Source organism: Triticum urartu, chromosome 7, assembly GCF_003073215.2.
Source record: "Triticum urartu cultivar G1812 chromosome 7, Tu2.1, whole genome shotgun sequence".
Lineage (NCBI taxonomy): Eukaryota > Viridiplantae > Streptophyta > Magnoliopsida > Poales > Poaceae > Triticum > Triticum urartu.
The window spans coordinates 463,918,715-463,936,510 of NC_053028.1; the positions used below are offsets into that span (position 1 = coordinate 463,918,715).

General features: G+C 43.1%; 3 protein-coding genes across 4 annotated transcripts; 1 reads left to right on the forward strand and 2 right to left on the reverse strand.

Moving 5' to 3' along the window:
- Positions 1–2,309: 2,309 nt before the first annotated feature.
- On the forward strand, positions 2,310–6,873 carry LOC125525933 (adenylate kinase, chloroplastic). The gene is made up of 7 exons (XM_048690937.1): positions 2,310–2,655; positions 2,738–2,833; positions 3,375–3,503; positions 3,588–3,722; positions 4,247–4,393; positions 6,005–6,079; positions 6,551–6,873. Exons 1-7 carry the CDS (start codon positions 2,476–2,478, stop codon positions 6,644–6,646), a joined length of 858 nt encoding a protein of 285 aa, XP_048546894.1. The 5' UTR covers positions 2,310–2,475; the 3' UTR covers positions 6,647–6,873.
- Positions 6,874–7,042: 169 nt separating this feature from the next.
- Positions 7,043–10,054, reverse strand: LOC125525932 (alcohol dehydrogenase). The gene is made up of 8 exons (XM_048690936.1): positions 9,601–10,054; positions 9,119–9,254; positions 8,723–8,792; positions 8,544–8,637; positions 8,239–8,452; positions 7,987–8,128; positions 7,662–7,832; positions 7,043–7,427 (listed from the first exon to the last, which is right to left on the reverse strand). Exons 1-8 carry the CDS (start codon positions 9,827–9,829, stop codon positions 7,236–7,238), a joined length of 1,248 nt encoding a protein of 415 aa, XP_048546893.1. The 5' UTR covers positions 9,830–10,054; the 3' UTR covers positions 7,043–7,235.
- A 174-nt stretch (positions 10,055–10,228) lies between these two features.
- LOC125525931 (phosphatidylinositol-3-phosphatase SAC1) lies at positions 10,229–17,543 on the reverse strand. Of its 2 annotated transcripts, XM_048690933.1 has the most exons (16): positions 17,358–17,543; positions 17,053–17,257; positions 15,898–16,063; positions 15,579–15,801; positions 14,909–14,985; positions 14,446–14,633; positions 14,108–14,205; positions 13,431–13,564; positions 13,213–13,347; positions 12,446–12,809; positions 12,024–12,145; positions 11,803–11,910; positions 11,444–11,674; positions 11,171–11,362; positions 10,946–11,057; positions 10,229–10,856 (listed from the first exon to the last, which is right to left on the reverse strand). In XM_048690933.1, the coding sequence occupies exons 1-16, from the start codon at positions 17,430–17,432 to the stop codon at positions 10,602–10,604; spliced, it is 2,685 nt and encodes an 894-aa protein (XP_048546890.1). In that variant the 5' UTR covers positions 17,433–17,543; the 3' UTR covers positions 10,229–10,601. The 2 variants fall into 2 exon arrangements, with proteins under 2 accessions (XP_048546890.1, XP_048546891.1); XM_048690934.1 differs by lacking the exon at positions 17,358–17,543 and having other exon boundaries at positions 17,037–17,257.
- Between the last annotated feature and the right edge of the window lie 253 nt (positions 17,544–17,796).

Below are 17,796 nucleotides of genomic sequence, written 5' to 3' on the forward strand. Positions count from 1 at the left end.
CTTGGGGGGCTCCCACAAGGGTCACTTTTTGGCATGGGAGCGCCCCAAGTGGTGCTCCCAACCGTCGTCATGTGTCGCGTATTGGACGCGGCCTCAAGATTTGGGGATTTTTATGTTTTATGTACATGTTTTAAGGTTTTTTTCTGCTTTTTTGGGTTTCCTTGAGTTTTGTAGAAAAAACTATTTTATTTATTTATTTTGCAAAGCACAGCTATGCTGCCTGAAAAAAAATTTGCTTCCACGTGAAGCATAATTATGTTTCTCATGGAAGCACAAATTTGCTTCAGCGAAAAGCACAACGTATGCTTCGTGAGTCAGAAGCATAGCCAGTGCTTCCATGAGAAGCACAAGGCAAAAACACAATACTGCTTCCATAAGAAGCACAACCTTACTTCCCTCAATAAAGGGAAAAGCACGGCCTGTGCTTCCCAAGAAAAAGTGAAAACCACAACTGTGCTTTCGGGCTTTGGTTTTTTTCTTTCGATTTTTTTGTTTCCATTTTTCCCAGGTTTTGTTTATTTCGTGAAAAAAGTTTGTCAAAACCTATTAACATGAGATCTAGTTTTGAGGATCCCGACACAAGAAATCCAACGGTGAAAACGGATCGTTATCTGAACGCAAGGTTCAAGAGAAAACATTTTGGATTAACGAATCTACATAAAAAGGGAAAACTTTTAGGTTGCAACAAGTGGCGCCGCCACTTGCCAGGACTTGAATAGGTGGGGAGTGACCTTTGCAAGGGATAACCCTTCACTAGTGATTTTGATTTCCCGGCCATTTGAACCATCACGATTTTATCATGGCACCAAAACACACATAGATTGTGCATCGTGCGATCTCCCTCATTCGCTCGAGTCTCTTTCTACTGCCGCTAGGGAAAATTTCCTTAATGTCCAAGGAAAGGGGACTCATTGAGATCCACCTTGGCCGTATAGGTGCACTGTTAGTCCTTACCCCTACAAAACCCCAAACCGATCTCTACCATCAGCCAACATAAACATGATTATTAGGGAAAGCATTCTCTCTGACGGTGCTGACAGTGCAGAGTCCTCCTTGTGATACCTTCTCATAGCTTCAAATCCCTGAATTTTTATCTAATACCCCTCCATCGAGAAATACTTGTCGAAGAAATGGATGTATCTATATGTATTTTAGTTCTAGATACATCCATTTTTATCTAGACGTATTTTAATCCTCCTTATGATATTTTGATCGACGTGAAAACTGAATTTGGAATCAGAATCAATTAGTTATTAGTATGTACCAATATATTTTATTATATAATCAGTTTGGAAACTAATTTTTCCATCAAGGATGGACAATTTGACAGTATTTTTTTTAGTTTTTATACCAATCAAAAAGTTCGGATTTAGACATCTTTGCACACTATGAATATTTTATGCCAATGAAAACATGAGTTCAGATTTATGATATTTGTAGTCGAATGCATCATTGATTATGTTGTGCAATATGTAAAGTTTGTATTTTGAATATTTGTGGTCTTTTTCAAAGTTTGTAATTTGTTTTTCGCATGTTTACATAACGTGTTTGGTTGCCCGCATCCACCTCAACCAGGCCCACGCGGGAAAATCTTGGCCCGTTTGATTGGCTAGGTCGCATCAAAAAATTGGCCCGCACGAAACTTAAAAGCACCTCTGGTCCTAGCTCTGGAGGAATGGCCGAATCGGCGGTTTTTTCACAACCAGAGCCAAACGATGCAACTCGTGGTATGTGGTGGCGGAGGCTGCACGTGAGGAGGTGGTCTCGAGAAGTCACGTTGTTTTCTGAAGCCGTGGCATAATTACCCTTACCTTCCCTCACCGCTCTCTCTCTCTCTCTCCCTCTCTCACACTGGCGACAACGAGCAATGGACCAACGAACTTCAAGGCGAGCACCGCCATCGAGCACCGGCTTCACCAGCGCACCAACAGGACTTTAGCAATGGCGGTAAGCCCTTGCCCTCTCTTTCAATTTACTGCATTCGATTCACGCTTTAGATTGGATTTCGAGAATCGATTCAAGCGCAAGGAGAAGATTGAATACAGGGGGTCAGGGGATTGGGTTTGCCCACTCGATTCGGCACAGTACCGGTGGCAAAACTAGGCCGACTGAAACAAGCATGCAATGTTGGCAAAGTCCGAGCGATCAAACACACGCACAAGAACCGGTCGCTGCTAACCAATGCACATTCCGGTCCTTGGCAAACACTGACCACCAAACCTTTCTCGGGCACTAAAAAAAGCAGCGTGATAACAAGGGTTTTTATTTTCAGTCCACTTGTTAGAAAAATAGAGTTTGTTATTTCTCGCAACAATTTTGTTTTGTTTTGTTTTCCTTTCCGTTGGTCCTACTGCAAGAACGGTCCGCCTCTCCCTCTCTATCTCCGATCCCCCTCCGGCGCCGGCGCGCCGCTCCCAGCATCCAAGCACGGCTTTCTTGTGAATCCCCCTTCTCCCAGCTCTCTCAGCGCCCCCCATGGCTTCCTCCACGGCCGCTGCAGCCGCAGTCACATCTCTCTTACCGCCGCCCGTGGGTGCCGAGAGGCCGGTTCCCCAGGGCCGCCTCCTCTTCCGCGCCTCCCGCGCCCGCTCCAGCCCCCTACGGCTCAACCCCGTCCGACACCACGGGCTCTCGCCGGCGCCTAGAGCGGCCAAGGTCTGCCCCTGTTTTCCTAACATTAAGGAATTGCACAATTTTACGGCCTTCTCACTGGTCAGTTCTTGATTCGGAATTATAGGCTGTGGAGGCAGCGAAGGCTGACCCTCTAAATGTCATGATAGCGGGAGCTCCGGCGTCTGGGAAGGGCACGCAGTGCGAGCTAATCAAGGCCAAAGTAAGTTCTTTGGGAATATGGGTTCAGCCTTGTACATGGTTCCCTTTCTTTCTTTCATGATGCATTATGTGAACTAAATGATACCCCACGTATTGCCACGGAATTGGATATATAGTTTATAAATATCGTGTAGAATACGAATTCAGCACTTACGATTTAAACTATGTGAGAAATTTCTGCATATGCAAAGAATAAAAACTTAACAAGAAAAGTTGTGCATGTCACGATTAAATGTAATGTGATTTAAAACCCACTTAGAATACAGTAATGCATGCTGTATGGTAGAGGATTCTCATGCTATGCTCGGATGGATGCTAGTGGATCAAGTTAGTAAATCTAATGGTTACAACAATGCACACATGTTGAGATAATTAGAAATAGTGCGGATCTCTCTCTTTGGGATATAGGATTGGGATCTAGCCTTGTGTTATTATGTCATGTGTATTGTGTAATTAGCCTTGTGCATTTACAACAAAATGTGGTAAAACGTTTACGGCTAGCTTTCCTTGTTGCATCAAGTAACTGGCACTGTAATTTGCAGTATGGTCTGGTGCACATTTCAGCTGGAGATTTGTTAAGGGCAGAAATCGCCACAGGCACCGACAATGGGAAGCAGGCCAAGGAGTTTATGGAGAAGGGACAGCTGGTTCCTGATGAGATCGTTGTTAATGTGGGTATATTTTCTTCGCAATTTCATTAATGTGTTTCAAGTGAATGGTGGTAACACTGAGAAACATTTTTGGGTTACCGCCAGATGGTGAAGGGGCGTCTTCTGCAACCAGATGCTCAGGAAAAGGGTTGGCTTTTGGATGGTTACCCGAGAAGTTATTCACAGGCAATGGCACTGGAAACTCTTGGAATCCGGCCTGACATTTTCATTCTATTAGATGTAAGTGCCCGAGCCCAGCTATGGCAAATTATTGGTATGTGATGCAAATTGTGGGACATAATTGACCTTGTTGTGGTAAGGTACTAGCAGTACCAAGTAAGCTTGAACACTGCCTCTAGACCTTGAAAACTGCTGGTAGCTACCCTTAGCCTAACTAGTAGTCTGAACAGGGCAAACACTGCTTCTTTCAAAAAAAAAAGGGCAAACACTGCCATTGTGACCAATGTTGGATTTTCCTGAGAAAATGGAGATAAATATAGTCCCTTTTTTGGTACTAGTTACATAATAAAATCTACATATTTACCCTTTCAAGAATAAATAAGATCCATAATTTCAAGTTGCGCATTTAAGTACTTTCTAAGTGTTAACACTGTAATATGGCAATACACGATGTATTTATCATGCTTTCTCTATCGTGTTGAAACTGGCTGCAATTCAGTAAACAAATTCTGAAATTAAGAGTGTAAGTACTAGCGTTTTTTTTTTGTTCAGTAGGAATATTAGCTCACCCGTCGAAAATGTAGGTTCCCGATGAACTTCTTGTTGAAAGGGTAGTTGGCAGACGGCTGGATCCTGAAACTGGGAAAATATACCATCTAAAGTATTCTCCACCTGAGAATGAAGAAATTGCATCCAGGCTTACACAAAGATTTGATGATACAGAAGAAAAGGTACATGGTTCCCATATTATTAGTTAAGATAATGACAGCATAGTTTTGCATTTATTATTAGACATGGTGGAAGTGCTTATTTGTTATTAGTCATGCAGTACATGGTGTTGCTACAACACATTGTTTTTTGTCTGCTGCTAATTAAAACTAGCTTGACATAGTTATTATCTCACAGTGGACCATATTTCCATGGTGGGGAAGTTATGCATTTTTATTTTGTATTTACATTCGATAACAAGACTCGGTCACTCAGTATATGGAAGGCACGTGCTGCCTGGTCTAACGTGTGTCACCCAAAGAACAAAGTGGGGCTGGGTATCCTTAACCTGACTGCAGAACGAGGCCATGCTTATGAAGCATATAACAAGCTTTACGACAAGGCTGATATCCCTTGAGTGAAACTAGTTTGGAACTACTACAATGCTTCCTGGCGGTTTATAATTTCCCTCCTCTCCCCACGCCTCTGGTACTGTGCACCCCTTCTGGTGGAGAGATGTCTTTAACCTCTCCCATAAATTTAGGCATTTAGCTTCCTGTTCTATTGCCAGAGGAGACACTGTTCTTTTCTGGAATGCTTGCTGGTCTGATCATCTGATGAGGAGAAAATTCCATGGAATTCATGCATTTGCCCTTGATAGTCTTGCCTTGGTCCAGGATGTTCTCAATACTCATGAGCCCTTACATCTCTTTCATATTCCCCTTTCCAGGCAGGCTTTCGATGAATTTCATGAATTCAGAGAGTTTCTGTCCAACATACATTCATGCTCAGTTTCCTGAAGATAATGACTCTTGGTCCTTCTCTTGGGGTGCTAGGCTGCTAGCTTCTCATCCTCTAAAATGTACAGAGCTCAGTTTCAACACATTCATGCACCTAATAACTCCTTTTGGCTCTGGAATTCCAAATGCACCCTTAAGCCCAAATGCTTTGCCTGGTTTTTCTGAATGATAGGCTCAATACAAAGGATATGCTTCAATGTCACCAATTTCAGCCTCCTGGTGGTGTCAGCCGTGCCCTTTGCAACCTGCATACGTCAAGACTAGGGACCACATTTTCTGGCTTTGCAGCTTCAGCTCTTCATGCTGGAACATTCTTGGTATTTGTTTTGATCTATCTCAGTTTTCCTTGGATGGGGTCACCTCCAGGGTAAAGCTCAAGATTGGCAAACCTTCTACTTTGAGGTCCTGACGGTGGCTGCTTGGAATATTTGGAAACGAAGGAGTGGGAAGATCTTTCATTGCTCCTAGTAAAGCCTCCTGGCTGTTTAGCTTCAAAAGGGATCTCTTCCTTCTTTCTTACAGAATGAAGGAAGAGCTTGCCATCCCTCTTAGAGCTTGGCTTCATACCCTTGAGTATACTCCTTATGGAAGTTGTATGCTCATAGTGTGCAAGACCTTGCACCAATGTTCCAGGATGGTAGAGTTGCCGATGTAGTATGCCGGTTCTTGAACTGCTTGTTATGATGACGGAAGCTTGCAGAGAGTGCTGTGTTGAGTACTTGAGTTAGATCACTCTTTCCTGGTCTCACATATCTCATTGACCGTTTATCTATATATGTGGATTTTATCAAAAGAATCTGATTTTCAAGTGTGTGTTCTTCTGTTCTTTTACAGGTTAAGCTGAGGTTGCAGACTCATTATCAAAATATCGAGTCCTTGGTTTCGATATATGAAGATGTTATAGTCAAGGTAGGCGATTTATCTCCTTCATACTTAGAATGCTCTGCCTTGTTGGTCAGCTCAAGGCTGATATGCTATTCTACTTCACGTTGTCTATATTCCGCCGAATTACCACATCACAGATTAGTTTGAAGTCGGGGAGAAAAGTATAACAAACATATATTTTTTGGATTATGTACTATTATAAAGTTGAGCTAAGGAACTAAATCATCATAACTTAGTTTCTGTTCAGAAGTTGCTTAACACATACCGTGTGGTAATCATTAACATATTTTTGTTCTGCTGCCTAGATGGAGTAGCTCTTGTTGTTGTTAAATTCCTTGTTCCTCCATGGCATTCTTTATTCTACTTTTGTTGTCGAGGTTGTGCACTATATAGAGCAACAACTAAAAAAACTCACTGAGCAAACATTTCATAATCATGATGTATCTAGTTACCTATAACTTTCATGTATCTCTTTCACTGTCATCTGTGGTTTAGGTAAATGGAAATACCACGGTGGAAGATGTATTCGGTGAGATCGAGAAGCTGCTCACTTCCAGCCTTGATAAGAAAACAGAAATGGTGGCTAGCTAACTCATAAGCAGAGAAAGCTGCGCGAACCAGACATGTGGCTGAAGCATGATTTTATTCTATTTTTTGAAGACATGCAGGTGACAAAGCATTGATAGGATGATATTTAGAAAAGCCCTTTGTTATTCATGGATGTAAATGCGTCACTGTTTTGTAATGATCTTGACTAGGAATGCATTGATATACAGTGCAATTGGAAGGATTGCCTTGAGTTTGCACTTTTCAGTCTACATTTGTGTTGCACAACTTCATTGCATGTATTTTGTTTTACTCTGGAATCTGTCAGGTATTTCTGATGCTAGCTGAGGATTCTTCGTGTGACGATTTTGTAACATTACAAACCAGAAATCTGGCTGCAGAACTGTATAAGCAAAATGTATACCCAATATTCACAGTATGTGATGGAAAGAAGAACAAACTGAGATACGCATTTCCTTGTGAGCACAACAATCTTTCAATCAACAATTTTTTGCATCCAACACAAACCAGGGAGTGAGACCATGCTGCAAGACAAACCGAGTTCGCAGGGTTGTCGCGGCATATTCTTATTTGTTTGACCCAGACTTTCGACCACATGATCATCTTGTCAGCACTACATGATTTCAACTACAGCTCGGCCAACGATCTTGCCCTGGTTGAGATCCTCATAGGCGCCGTTCGCCTCTTCGAATTTGCATTTCCTTGATATGGCGTTCTCGAGATTGAAGGCGCCGCTCTCAGCAAGCTTGACTATCTGAGGAAGATCTTGCCTGGCTCTTGCACCATACGAGCCAATGATTTTGACCTGGTTCCAGTAATCATGTTAGCAGCCAGCCAATGTTACACAAAGCAAGCAAGGAAATCCAAGTAAAACGGAAGCATTGAAAATTGATGCAATGGTATTGCACTAACACTATACGAGTAAATTGAGGAAAGGGCCTATATGTGCCAAGACGATGTAAGTTCGAACATATCTGCAGGACCTAGCTTAAGGTCTGGACAACAAACGAACAGTAATCTGATGGAGCTAGATGCATACCTGTCGGCGAACAAGACGGGTTATATCCACCTCGCCTACTACGTTTGTTGCAGCAAGCCCGATCATAACAGCTTTACCTCCATCTCGTACACTTTGGGTGCACTGGGAAAATGTTAATGCCTTGCCAAGTGCCTCCACAGCGACATCCACACCTCTCCCACCAGTGATTTCCTGTGAATAATGAGATCATTCACATCTGAATGCGAGCACTAGCTAAGACTGAAGAAGCAACATCTGGACAGCCCATGATCAGGATGAGATATCGAGAACTGCTACCTAAACAAACTGCATTGAGTGGTTTAAAACTGCAGAACTTGTTGTATACCTTGATCCTTTCGACAGCGTCTTCTTTAGCTGCGTTTACAGTGTGGGTTGCTCCAAGTGTTTTTGCATTCTGGAGTTTCTCATCGAGAACATCCACCGCAATGACTTCGGAAGCTCCAAAGGCTCTTGCTATCTGTAAACAGCTGCAGTGTTGGAGTAATGAGGATGCGCCAACGTAAGCTACTACTCCAGAGTTTAGGAATGAATTTAATCCTTTCTTCAAGGAAATACAAATATCCTTATATCAGCTAACCTTGAGCCAACCCCGCCAACCCCAATCACTGCTACTGAATCACCGGCACGCATTTCAGCAGCATGCCTCAAAGCGCCATATGCGGTGAACACAGCACATCCTAGAATGGCTGACTCTGTGTACGGCAACGAGTTAGGAAGAATTGCTAATGCATTGGCCGGCACAACACAGTACTCCGCAAGCCCGCCCATACTGTACATGTACACTGGTTTTCCTGCAGGCATTGCAATAACATCAGCAACACTACAATAATACTATATTGTGACACTAGCGACAGAGTATGTAAGTGAATATTCTGAAATTACCGTTGCTGCGTAGAAATAGTCGGGTTTCACCATCATATAGTGTTCCTTTAGCACGATTGTACGCAAAGAAAGACTCACAGAGGTCTTCCTGGCCCTGTATCAAACCCATGTACATGGATGAGGTCAAGAAAACAAAGCAGCCCTTCATAAAGGATGATCTGATCCAGAGAAGGCGGTACCTTCACACAGTAAAAGCAATTCCCACAGGGCATTATGAAGGCTCCAACAACATGACTGCCAACTGGAAACCTGTTAATTTTTTAGGGAGGGATAACCGATTAGTTCCAGAAAACCACCATCAGAAAGTTGGAATAGGTGAATAGCGTTGGTGACAGTGCTTCCATGCTTTACCCCTTCAACAGGAGTTGCAAAAATATTTAAGCGCTCAAAAAAGGTAATCTGATGGAAATCCAGCATGTATCTGTGCTGTAAATTTTGTGCAGCTCTCAAGGAGCCAAGCATTCAATCGAACTGAAGCACCTCTAGTTATCAGCCTAAGCAGGTGTTGATGTTCCAAAGAAAAGACTAATAATAAACAGGTGTTGTCTCTTGTTTTCAGCTGCATCGGTATATACCTATTGACGATCTCAGCGGGCGTGTGCGCGCCATGGTCGACAACCTCCCCGGTGATCTCATGGCCAACGACACAAGGGCTGGCGAAAGGGAGTTCGCCTTTCATGACATGGAGATCAGAGTGGCAAACTCCACAAGCTGCATAAGTTGAGCCCATGTCAGATGAAAACCTTAGGATTCGCCCATGGGAGCTGTGAGACCCCATTCCGAGAGTCCTGAGTCACAGGATGCAGACCCAAGTCAAACGAACCTCACAGGAGCATGCATACTTGTTTAGTCAAATTGGGTATATAATCATCCATTCCCCTTTTTTTTACAATAATTTGTTATTTGTTATGCATTATGGCACAGCATACCTAACCAGCAGTGTAAGTCAGCAACATTTACTCCAAATTTCTCTTGTAAATTAGGGAGAGAGAGGAGGGGAGAAGAGAGGGAGTTCATCTAAATCTATCGGGAAGGAGGAGTGGCGGGGGAGGGGAACCTTTGGTCTTGACGAGGACCTCGCCGGCCTTGGGGCGCGGCATGCGGAACTCCTCCATGGTGAGCGGGCGGCCGGGCTCCCAGAACACGGCCGCGCGCATGAAGCTCGGCCCGCCCGACACGTGGTACCCCGAGGCGTCCGGCACCGACGACGACGACGACGACAAGGACCGCCGGAGGGCGCCGCCGATCCGGCTGAGGGCGCGGCGGGAAGCGGTGGAGATGGACATGGTGTGCCTGCCAACGGAACTCTGCAACTTCACCAACTACTCTACTCCGTTGCTGTCTTGCTGGTCTGTTTGGAGAGACCATATTTATACAACAACTCCAAGCATTTTTATACTGAGCACTCCAACTTTTCATTCAGTAAGCGGCTGCTCCATCATCCAACCAAAGAGAGGACCGATCGGATCGATTAGGACTTTCTACACATGTTTATTCAACTGCTACTGCACTTGTTTTTGCATTAGGATTAGCACAGCAAATGGAAAGACCAAATGCTCAACAAGAAAGCAACAGCGGCTCATAGTTTATTCTCGGAGAAAAGACAATAGATCGGCACTGCGGATAAGGATCCGGATGACGATGTCGGTCGCTTTCATCGGTAAACAAACAAACAAAGAGGCTGCTAAAGGAAGTACCAAATAACTCAACAAGTTGTAGCATTAGTTACAATAAATAAAAAAGAAGTTGCAGCATTTCTTGAAACTATTGGAGATGTGCAAATTAATCAACAGAATGACATGAGACAATCGTGAATATTATACATACACCTTGTCATCCTTGGTTTACCGGCCAAACCCGTGTCTGTCTGTGTCTTGTCCAATCCTCCTATATCCATCCACAAAGGCCTCCAAGAATGATCATCTGTTTGCTCCCAACAAAAAAAATGGACGAATACCTTCTTTTTGTACATTTAAGCACCTTATATATACACGCACGATGAAACCAAAAATTGACGAATGTTGTAGCAATCTGTACAATCCCTCGGCGGCAACCGAGCTACTGCACAGCGCCGACGACGCGCAGCTTCTCGTCCCCAATGATCCACCTTGTCAGCTGGCTTGGGTCCTCGGCGAGGGAGCCGCACGACGGGATGATGCTCAGGTCTGAACCTATCACCTGGTAGTCGTCCAGAGCGGCTTTCATTTCTGCCTCCACCTGTGCATCGTCCGTAAGTTCGATGTCCATGCTAAGGGCCTCCCTGTAGTGCCCTTCTTTCTCTGGGTCGTGCTCAAAAGGGTCCATGACTGGACCCTGCAATGCCAGAGGGCAATGTAAACAGGTCAGGTTGCATGTTTTGGACGGTCGCAGACAGCGTAAGTTCAGCAGGATGCTTTGCTTACCTGGCAAAATTCGGAGTAATGTTTATAAGCACCGCTGTTCTCATCTTGATCGTATAGCAGTGCTCCACTGTACCAGCCATTGTCTACATCCGCTGTCGTGAATGCTAGATACCTGCAAAATTAAGGGCTCCAAGGATTTAATAAAGCATATAAATGGTAGATTGTGGACTTGATAGACATCAGAACACTGGCAAAGGATATCTATCTGGACTATCCTGGTACAACCTTCTGAAGTTGTCCTCCTCGCATGAATCTGCCGAGGAGGAAAGCCAGTTCAGCTCCCCACACAGAGACACATTCGTCTCATCTTTGTTTCCCTCGTTCGCATTTTCAACTGGAGTAACTTTTGCTATTGGAACTGTCTCTGCATGTTTTCTTTGACCAAACAACCAGTTTGGGCTTTTAAGTTGTATCTCACTGAATCGTAAAAGCAAGCTGTAAGTACAACATCAAAAAAGTAAGTTCAACCATGAATCATGAATGAAAAGAACTACATACGCTGCATCGGGTGCCATTGCAGAAGTTCCAACACCACCACTTGGCCTTAGATCAGCATCACAGTGAAGCCTCACATTCCTTATCGAACTACAGGTTCTTTCTATAAGTTTGTCGAATGAAGTAAGTTTCATCCTAGAAAAGTCCTCTTTACATGCTGGCACAGGGCTCAATGTGGGTCTTGGGCTCATGGCATCTCCAGATCCCCCGGGCACATTATTTCCATGTGGGGAACTGTGAATTAACATGAATAAAACACATTTTATTGCAGGAAACTACACACCAAGTCCCACTCTTTACATGTTAAGGGACTAAAATTGCACTGTCATAACGAACTGAAGTATAACCAGGATTCAGTTTACCTAAGATGGTAGCTATCATCACCAGCTGTTGTCACGTGGAGATAGTAATCAGTATCCAGATCCCAGAGAGCCGGTTTTCCTTCTTGAGGTTGGAAATAACCCAGAAATCTGGTAATATCACAAAACAAATCAACTTCTCAAATTCCACTTACCACAAGAGCCCAACTACTATCTTGTCTGGTCAAGATTTTATGGATGATAAACTCACGTGCGAGACTTACAAATTTATAGCATCTTGTTTCTCACCGTCGGTGTAAGCATTGCTGTAATATCGTTTAATTGATTTCAGAAACTCCCTAGATTGAGTAGTAGCCTTCCACTTCCCTTGCCTCTCGGGGAAAACCTGAGAAGAAACAAGTATATACAGTTTATGCTCACTGGGAAACAATGAGATTAGGGGGGGAAGACGAGAATTTATTGGCCAGACCAACAGTAATGCCATCCGCACTAGTATATACAAATAGATACAGAGCAGGACAACCAAATTAACACTCCATAGTCCATCCACAAAAAAAAGGTATTTGCTACATCAACTCTGAAGTAACAACAGGATGCTCCCCATGAGAGTTTTATGGCCATTACAAATTACTCATATCCTCTTGTCAACATAAGATGAGACAACAAGAGATGAAAGTACACTAACCGTATTATGTGCTGCAGAGCCTCCGTACTGATGAGCAAGTGCATCACCCATGCTCTGGTACATTTCCATTAAAGCTGAAGCGATGCTGCTATCTGGGTGGATTTTTGAAACATCTGTCAGTCCCATCGCATGAAGTTGCCTCCCCAAAGCAGCAAGGCCATAAGCATACTGTGCGACATTTGTGCGATCCAGGCAATCTATGCAATTCGTACGAAGAACTCCAGTTTGATAACAAGGAGCATCACCAAGAGGCTCATGTTTGCTATCCTCTTTTCTCATATCCTGAGAAGCTATAGAACCAAGTGCATCAGCATTGCTAGAGAGTCTCGGAAGGTCTCCAGAACTAGCTCTTATTTCAACATCCCTGTGCAATGAAGAAGTAGGAGGGAATACTGTCATTTTGCAGTTAGGATATGAGTAGTGCCCTTATTCACAACTTTAACAAACCAGTACAGTTATGGTTCATGATTTTTCCATAAACAGCCTTTTAAACCTTGGTCAAATTCAATTGGCCAGTGATTGTACTTACTTTCTAAATAAACTGGATCGGATTAATATAAAACTTGTCAAGTACTCCCTCCGTTCCAAAATAAGTGTCTCAACTTTGTACTAATTTTAGTATAAAGTTGTCCTAAAGTTGAGACACTTATTTTGGGACGGAGGGAGTATATGCTTGGCAATCTTAGAGGGCAGTACATCTGCCTGTTATAAGCTAGTATATTATATATAGTGGTTCAGTTGTTTTACACAAGAATTAATATATGTACCTTGCAGTGCTAGTTCGACTAAGCTGGATAGACCTTCTTTTCTGAACTTTTGGCTTCCCACTGTAGTAAAATCCAGTAAGGTCCAGTGCTTCACTCGCCACACCTCCTAAAACACCCAGCACATTTGCGGACTTGCTGACATAACAGATAGAAAATCATTAGCAGATGAACAGACACCAACTTATGCAGTTCTGAACTTTCAAGGATCAGTATAAAACCTTTTCGCAAATTTATGAAAATCCCAGTGTATGAATCTCAGTTTCCTCTCTTCTGGGACATTCTGATTAAGATATCCAACTGCATTAAAGAATTCACGCCTGAGCATCATCTCCCTTGGCCTTTTTTCAACAGTCTACACAGAGAGCACAAAAGCAATAACGAGTCATATTGAGGACAAAAGGCAATGATTAGCTGTACAAACAAATAAAAGTGGGCTAGCAGCTCTGTACCACAAAAGCCGAACATGTAAGCAAGAAGTTACTCAGGAAACCCTTTTTTTTAATTCTACTCAGGAAACTAGTTGGAAGAACTAAGAGGAAAATTCATCTTTTACAGAAGTAGATTTTACTCCAAATGGCATGTTACTTTTGATGTCTTACATATTGTTTACTAAGAGTACTTGGGAGCGTAAAGAACCACAAAGATGCTGTACTTTAGCAATTAATCTTATGCATAACAGTCAGTTGAGCTACTAAACTTGAGGTCAAATCTACCAAATCTACATGATAGATAAGATTTGTAAAATTCGTTGAGATAATGACCGTTTCTCTGTATCGTGCACATGAATCATTAGTTTCATCTCAAAATTAAAGGGAAAGGCAACATCACAGCAGAATCATCACTGTCAACAACAGACGGAAACATTCAGATCCTAAACCAAGTAGCAAACACATACCTTTATTAAATTAAGTATTATGATAGGCTGTCCATATCGCTGAGCGAGATCATCAAAATGTAACTTGGTTGCTTCATAAGTAGGATCATACCTCTGCACTGCACCAGAATCCAAAGATGAGAATGCACACAAAAAATGTATTTCAAGCTTTTAGAAACAAGCCCAGATAAGAGATTGGGCAAACATACAGATAAGACACAACATCTTTTTCTGATACGCAGTTGTAACAAATGATCAGATAAGAAATTTAGTCTCACATATGGACATTCCCCAATCAAAATAGGTCATTTAATTTCACCTGTTTGGTTACAAGGTAATTTTCTAGAAAATCTATTTACCAAAAATATCAGGCTTAGGACTAAGTCGGCCAGCCTCTTGTGACCAAAAGAGAGGGATCGATCCTCGCATCTGTACTATTGCGCTCATTCTTCCCTTCCAGGAACCAGCTTCCTCTTCAAATACTATTTGCTCTGTTTCAACATCGTTTGCAACTTTTCCATGGTCATTCACGCCTCTTTTCAAATACCTACAGATACCATGTGGGAGGTAGTAAGTTTTCACTTAAACAAAAAATTCAGATTACTAGCAGAGCATAGACAATACTTTGCTGGCCTCATTTGGCAGAGTAGAGGAAATCGCGTCACCCAAAACAAGAATTTACACATGCATGTGATAATTGATAAATCAACAGAAATCAAATGAACATAGATGATAGGATAGAAGCATGAATAAATGGACTTGGCTGATATAAAGTGAAAGAAGATCCAGAAATATGCAGTCCTACGAGCACATGAAACCTACCGTGTCCCAGCAAAATGCCGAGATCTTCTCGAAATGAGAATAACATTTAACTCCCTGCCAAATACTGACAGCTTGACCTGGAAAATAAATTGTGGGTTGTGTCACATGGAAAGTTAATAAACAATAGTCGTAACACATCTAATTAAGCACTAAAACACAGATCAGCTGCAAGTTGGGCGCTATTGGAAAAAAAAACAGATAATCTGAACAAGAAGCTAATCTGGTAGCAGTGCCCATCAAGCAAGCACTAAATCATAATTTTCAAAGGCTAGTCAAGTGATAATGGTTTCATTCATTAAGGAATAAAGAGATGGTAACTACAAAGCCCTACTCAACCATCACTAGTCATTGCAAGATCTCGTCCAACTTCTTTTCTCTGATGGAAAGAAACTATCAAACTGAAATAATAGCAGCTTTTCTGTTAGGTCACAATTGTCTCAGATTCTGTTAAACAAAAACAATTGAAATATTTTGAGCAGCAAATTCGTATGCATTCTTTATCAAAATTTGTTAGTGGCATCCCCTTCTAATTTTCTCATAAGACCCAGTGAGACAGATAATGCAAAGCTCCAAGTCAAATATGAGTAATATCAGAAATGGAAAAGCAAGCAATAGAAATAGTAATGGTAGCAAAACCAATCTAGATGGCAGACTATTTGCTAGGCATAACCTGCTTAAAGTGTCCATGAACGAGAGCTACACTCCACAGAGCATTGCGGCACCTTGAGCGAATCGGCTCTGTCAGGAAAGTGTTCCATACAAACAAATTTTCATAAGGTGTTTCCTTCATCCCTGCAGAGGTGACATTCTGCTGCAAGCTCTGCATGATTGGGTATGTGTAGCTATAGAAGAAATCCTTTGTGAGATCAACACTGGCCAAAAGCTTCTTGTACCTGTTACGGAGACATCATATTTCACAGCATTTGGTAAATAACCAAACTTATATACATAACTGCCAAAAAAATCAAACTATCAAAGATAACTTGTACCTTAGCTCGTTCTTAGAGGTTGCGACATCTGTCTGTACAGATGAGTGCGGGACGGTGATCATCTGGCTCTCATCTATACAATATATAGCATGGCCACAGATGCAACCGATTTGACGGCGCTTGGTGACTAAAATCAGGTAATATGACTCCAAGAACTTGATGCAACCTACATAGCAACAGAAACAAAAACTTCAAAAAAATGACAGGAGTATGTGAGTCCTCTGGCAAAGAAAGCAGTCACCAAATTGCAAAAGAAATATAACCGGGATTCAGAGGTTAATGAATTAGCTCTCAGTTTGCATCATTATTATCTATGCATTTCCGTTACCAGCTTCTGACTGTGCTTAAGCGTGCCTAGGCGCTAGGTGACAGCAGAATTGTAGCCTCAAGCACTGATAGGCGTGCGCTTAAGCGTGCCTAGGCGCTAGGTGACAGCAGAATGTGTGGCCTTAAGGACTGATAGGCGTGCGCTTAAGCGTGCCTAGGCGCTAGGTGACAGCAGAATGTGTAGCCTTAAGCACTGATAGGCGTGCGCTTAAGAGTGTCTACTCATGTGCTTACGTGAGATGGGCACTAGGAAGTAGCAAACTAAGAATTTAAGCCTAGAGCTTTTCTGAGCCTTGATTCCTAGTAAGGAACAAGGAAGTTGTTGCCAATAGATCCAAGGGACATCTTTCCTCTTTTGGAATTCATAAGCAAACGAAAGAAAACATGACGGCATAAGTATACCTTCCTATGACGAGCCAACTGAAACAAAACTAGCAGGGATTGGTTGGAATGAAATCACGGCCAATTTGCAATACAGAGACAATTTATCAACTAAAATAAGTTACCCACAATTCCTGGCATGGTAAATCTGCTGATAAATATTATCATATACCTCCAACTTAATTTTCCAGCACAAAGAAACCGCAAAGAATTTTCCAGCAAAAGGCATTGACCAACTAGAGAAAGGCTTTCTAATTTCTGACAAAATAAATCTTATGACACATTCATTTGCTTTAACAGAACAAATTCGTCCGGCTTAATTATAATTCGTATGAATTAAGAATGAAATTTCCATGGGATCAGTACAGCGAGCTAGGTTAACAATGCAACCCAATCCAATCCAGTGCAATGGGATGAATGAACGAACGAACGTTCTGGTCGGGGCACCTGCGATGCCGTAGGCCTTGGTGACGAAGGTGAGGCCGCCGGTGGAGCGGTTGCCCTCGGCGATGCGCTGGAGTAGGCTCTTGACCTCCTGCTGGGAGTACCAGACGGGGTCCTCGCTGAGGTGGAGCTCCGACGGCTCCGAGCGGTCAATCTTGAGCACCCGAAACCACCGCTTCTCCCGCGAGCTCCCGATCACGTAGAACCTCTGCGAGCACAGCCAATTCCGACGCGTCAATTGAGCAAGCTAGCGAGCGAGCGATCCCGCCGGGCGTGCGGTCGGGAGAAGGGGGGCAATGGATGCTTACGGCGCGCGTTTCGTAGAGGCGGAACTTCTCCAGCGTCGCTGACGCCGCCGTCGGGTCGTCCGCCTCCGCCGCCATCGATCCCGATCGAAGCGCGCAAGGGAAGAGGGGGTGGAAGGGAGTCCGAAGGGGACGATCGGAAAGGGGAAGAAGGGGGCACTGCGGATATTGTATCTAAACGCTGAAGGCGTCCTCCGCGGAACACGTGACCATGTTGTCAAGGCGTCCTCTTCTCTGCAATGTACAAAGCGTATTGAGAACTGTATCACGTATAGATCGCAGGTATTGCATGGTGTTGGCAACTTGGGATACCCTCGTGCGTGCCTACGTGGGCTTCGAGAAGATGACAATTTTAAGTCGTTGATTTTTATTTTTATTTGCGAGGAAGTCGTTGATTTTTTTAAATAAACTTTCATTAAACTCTGGGCACAACAATATCGCT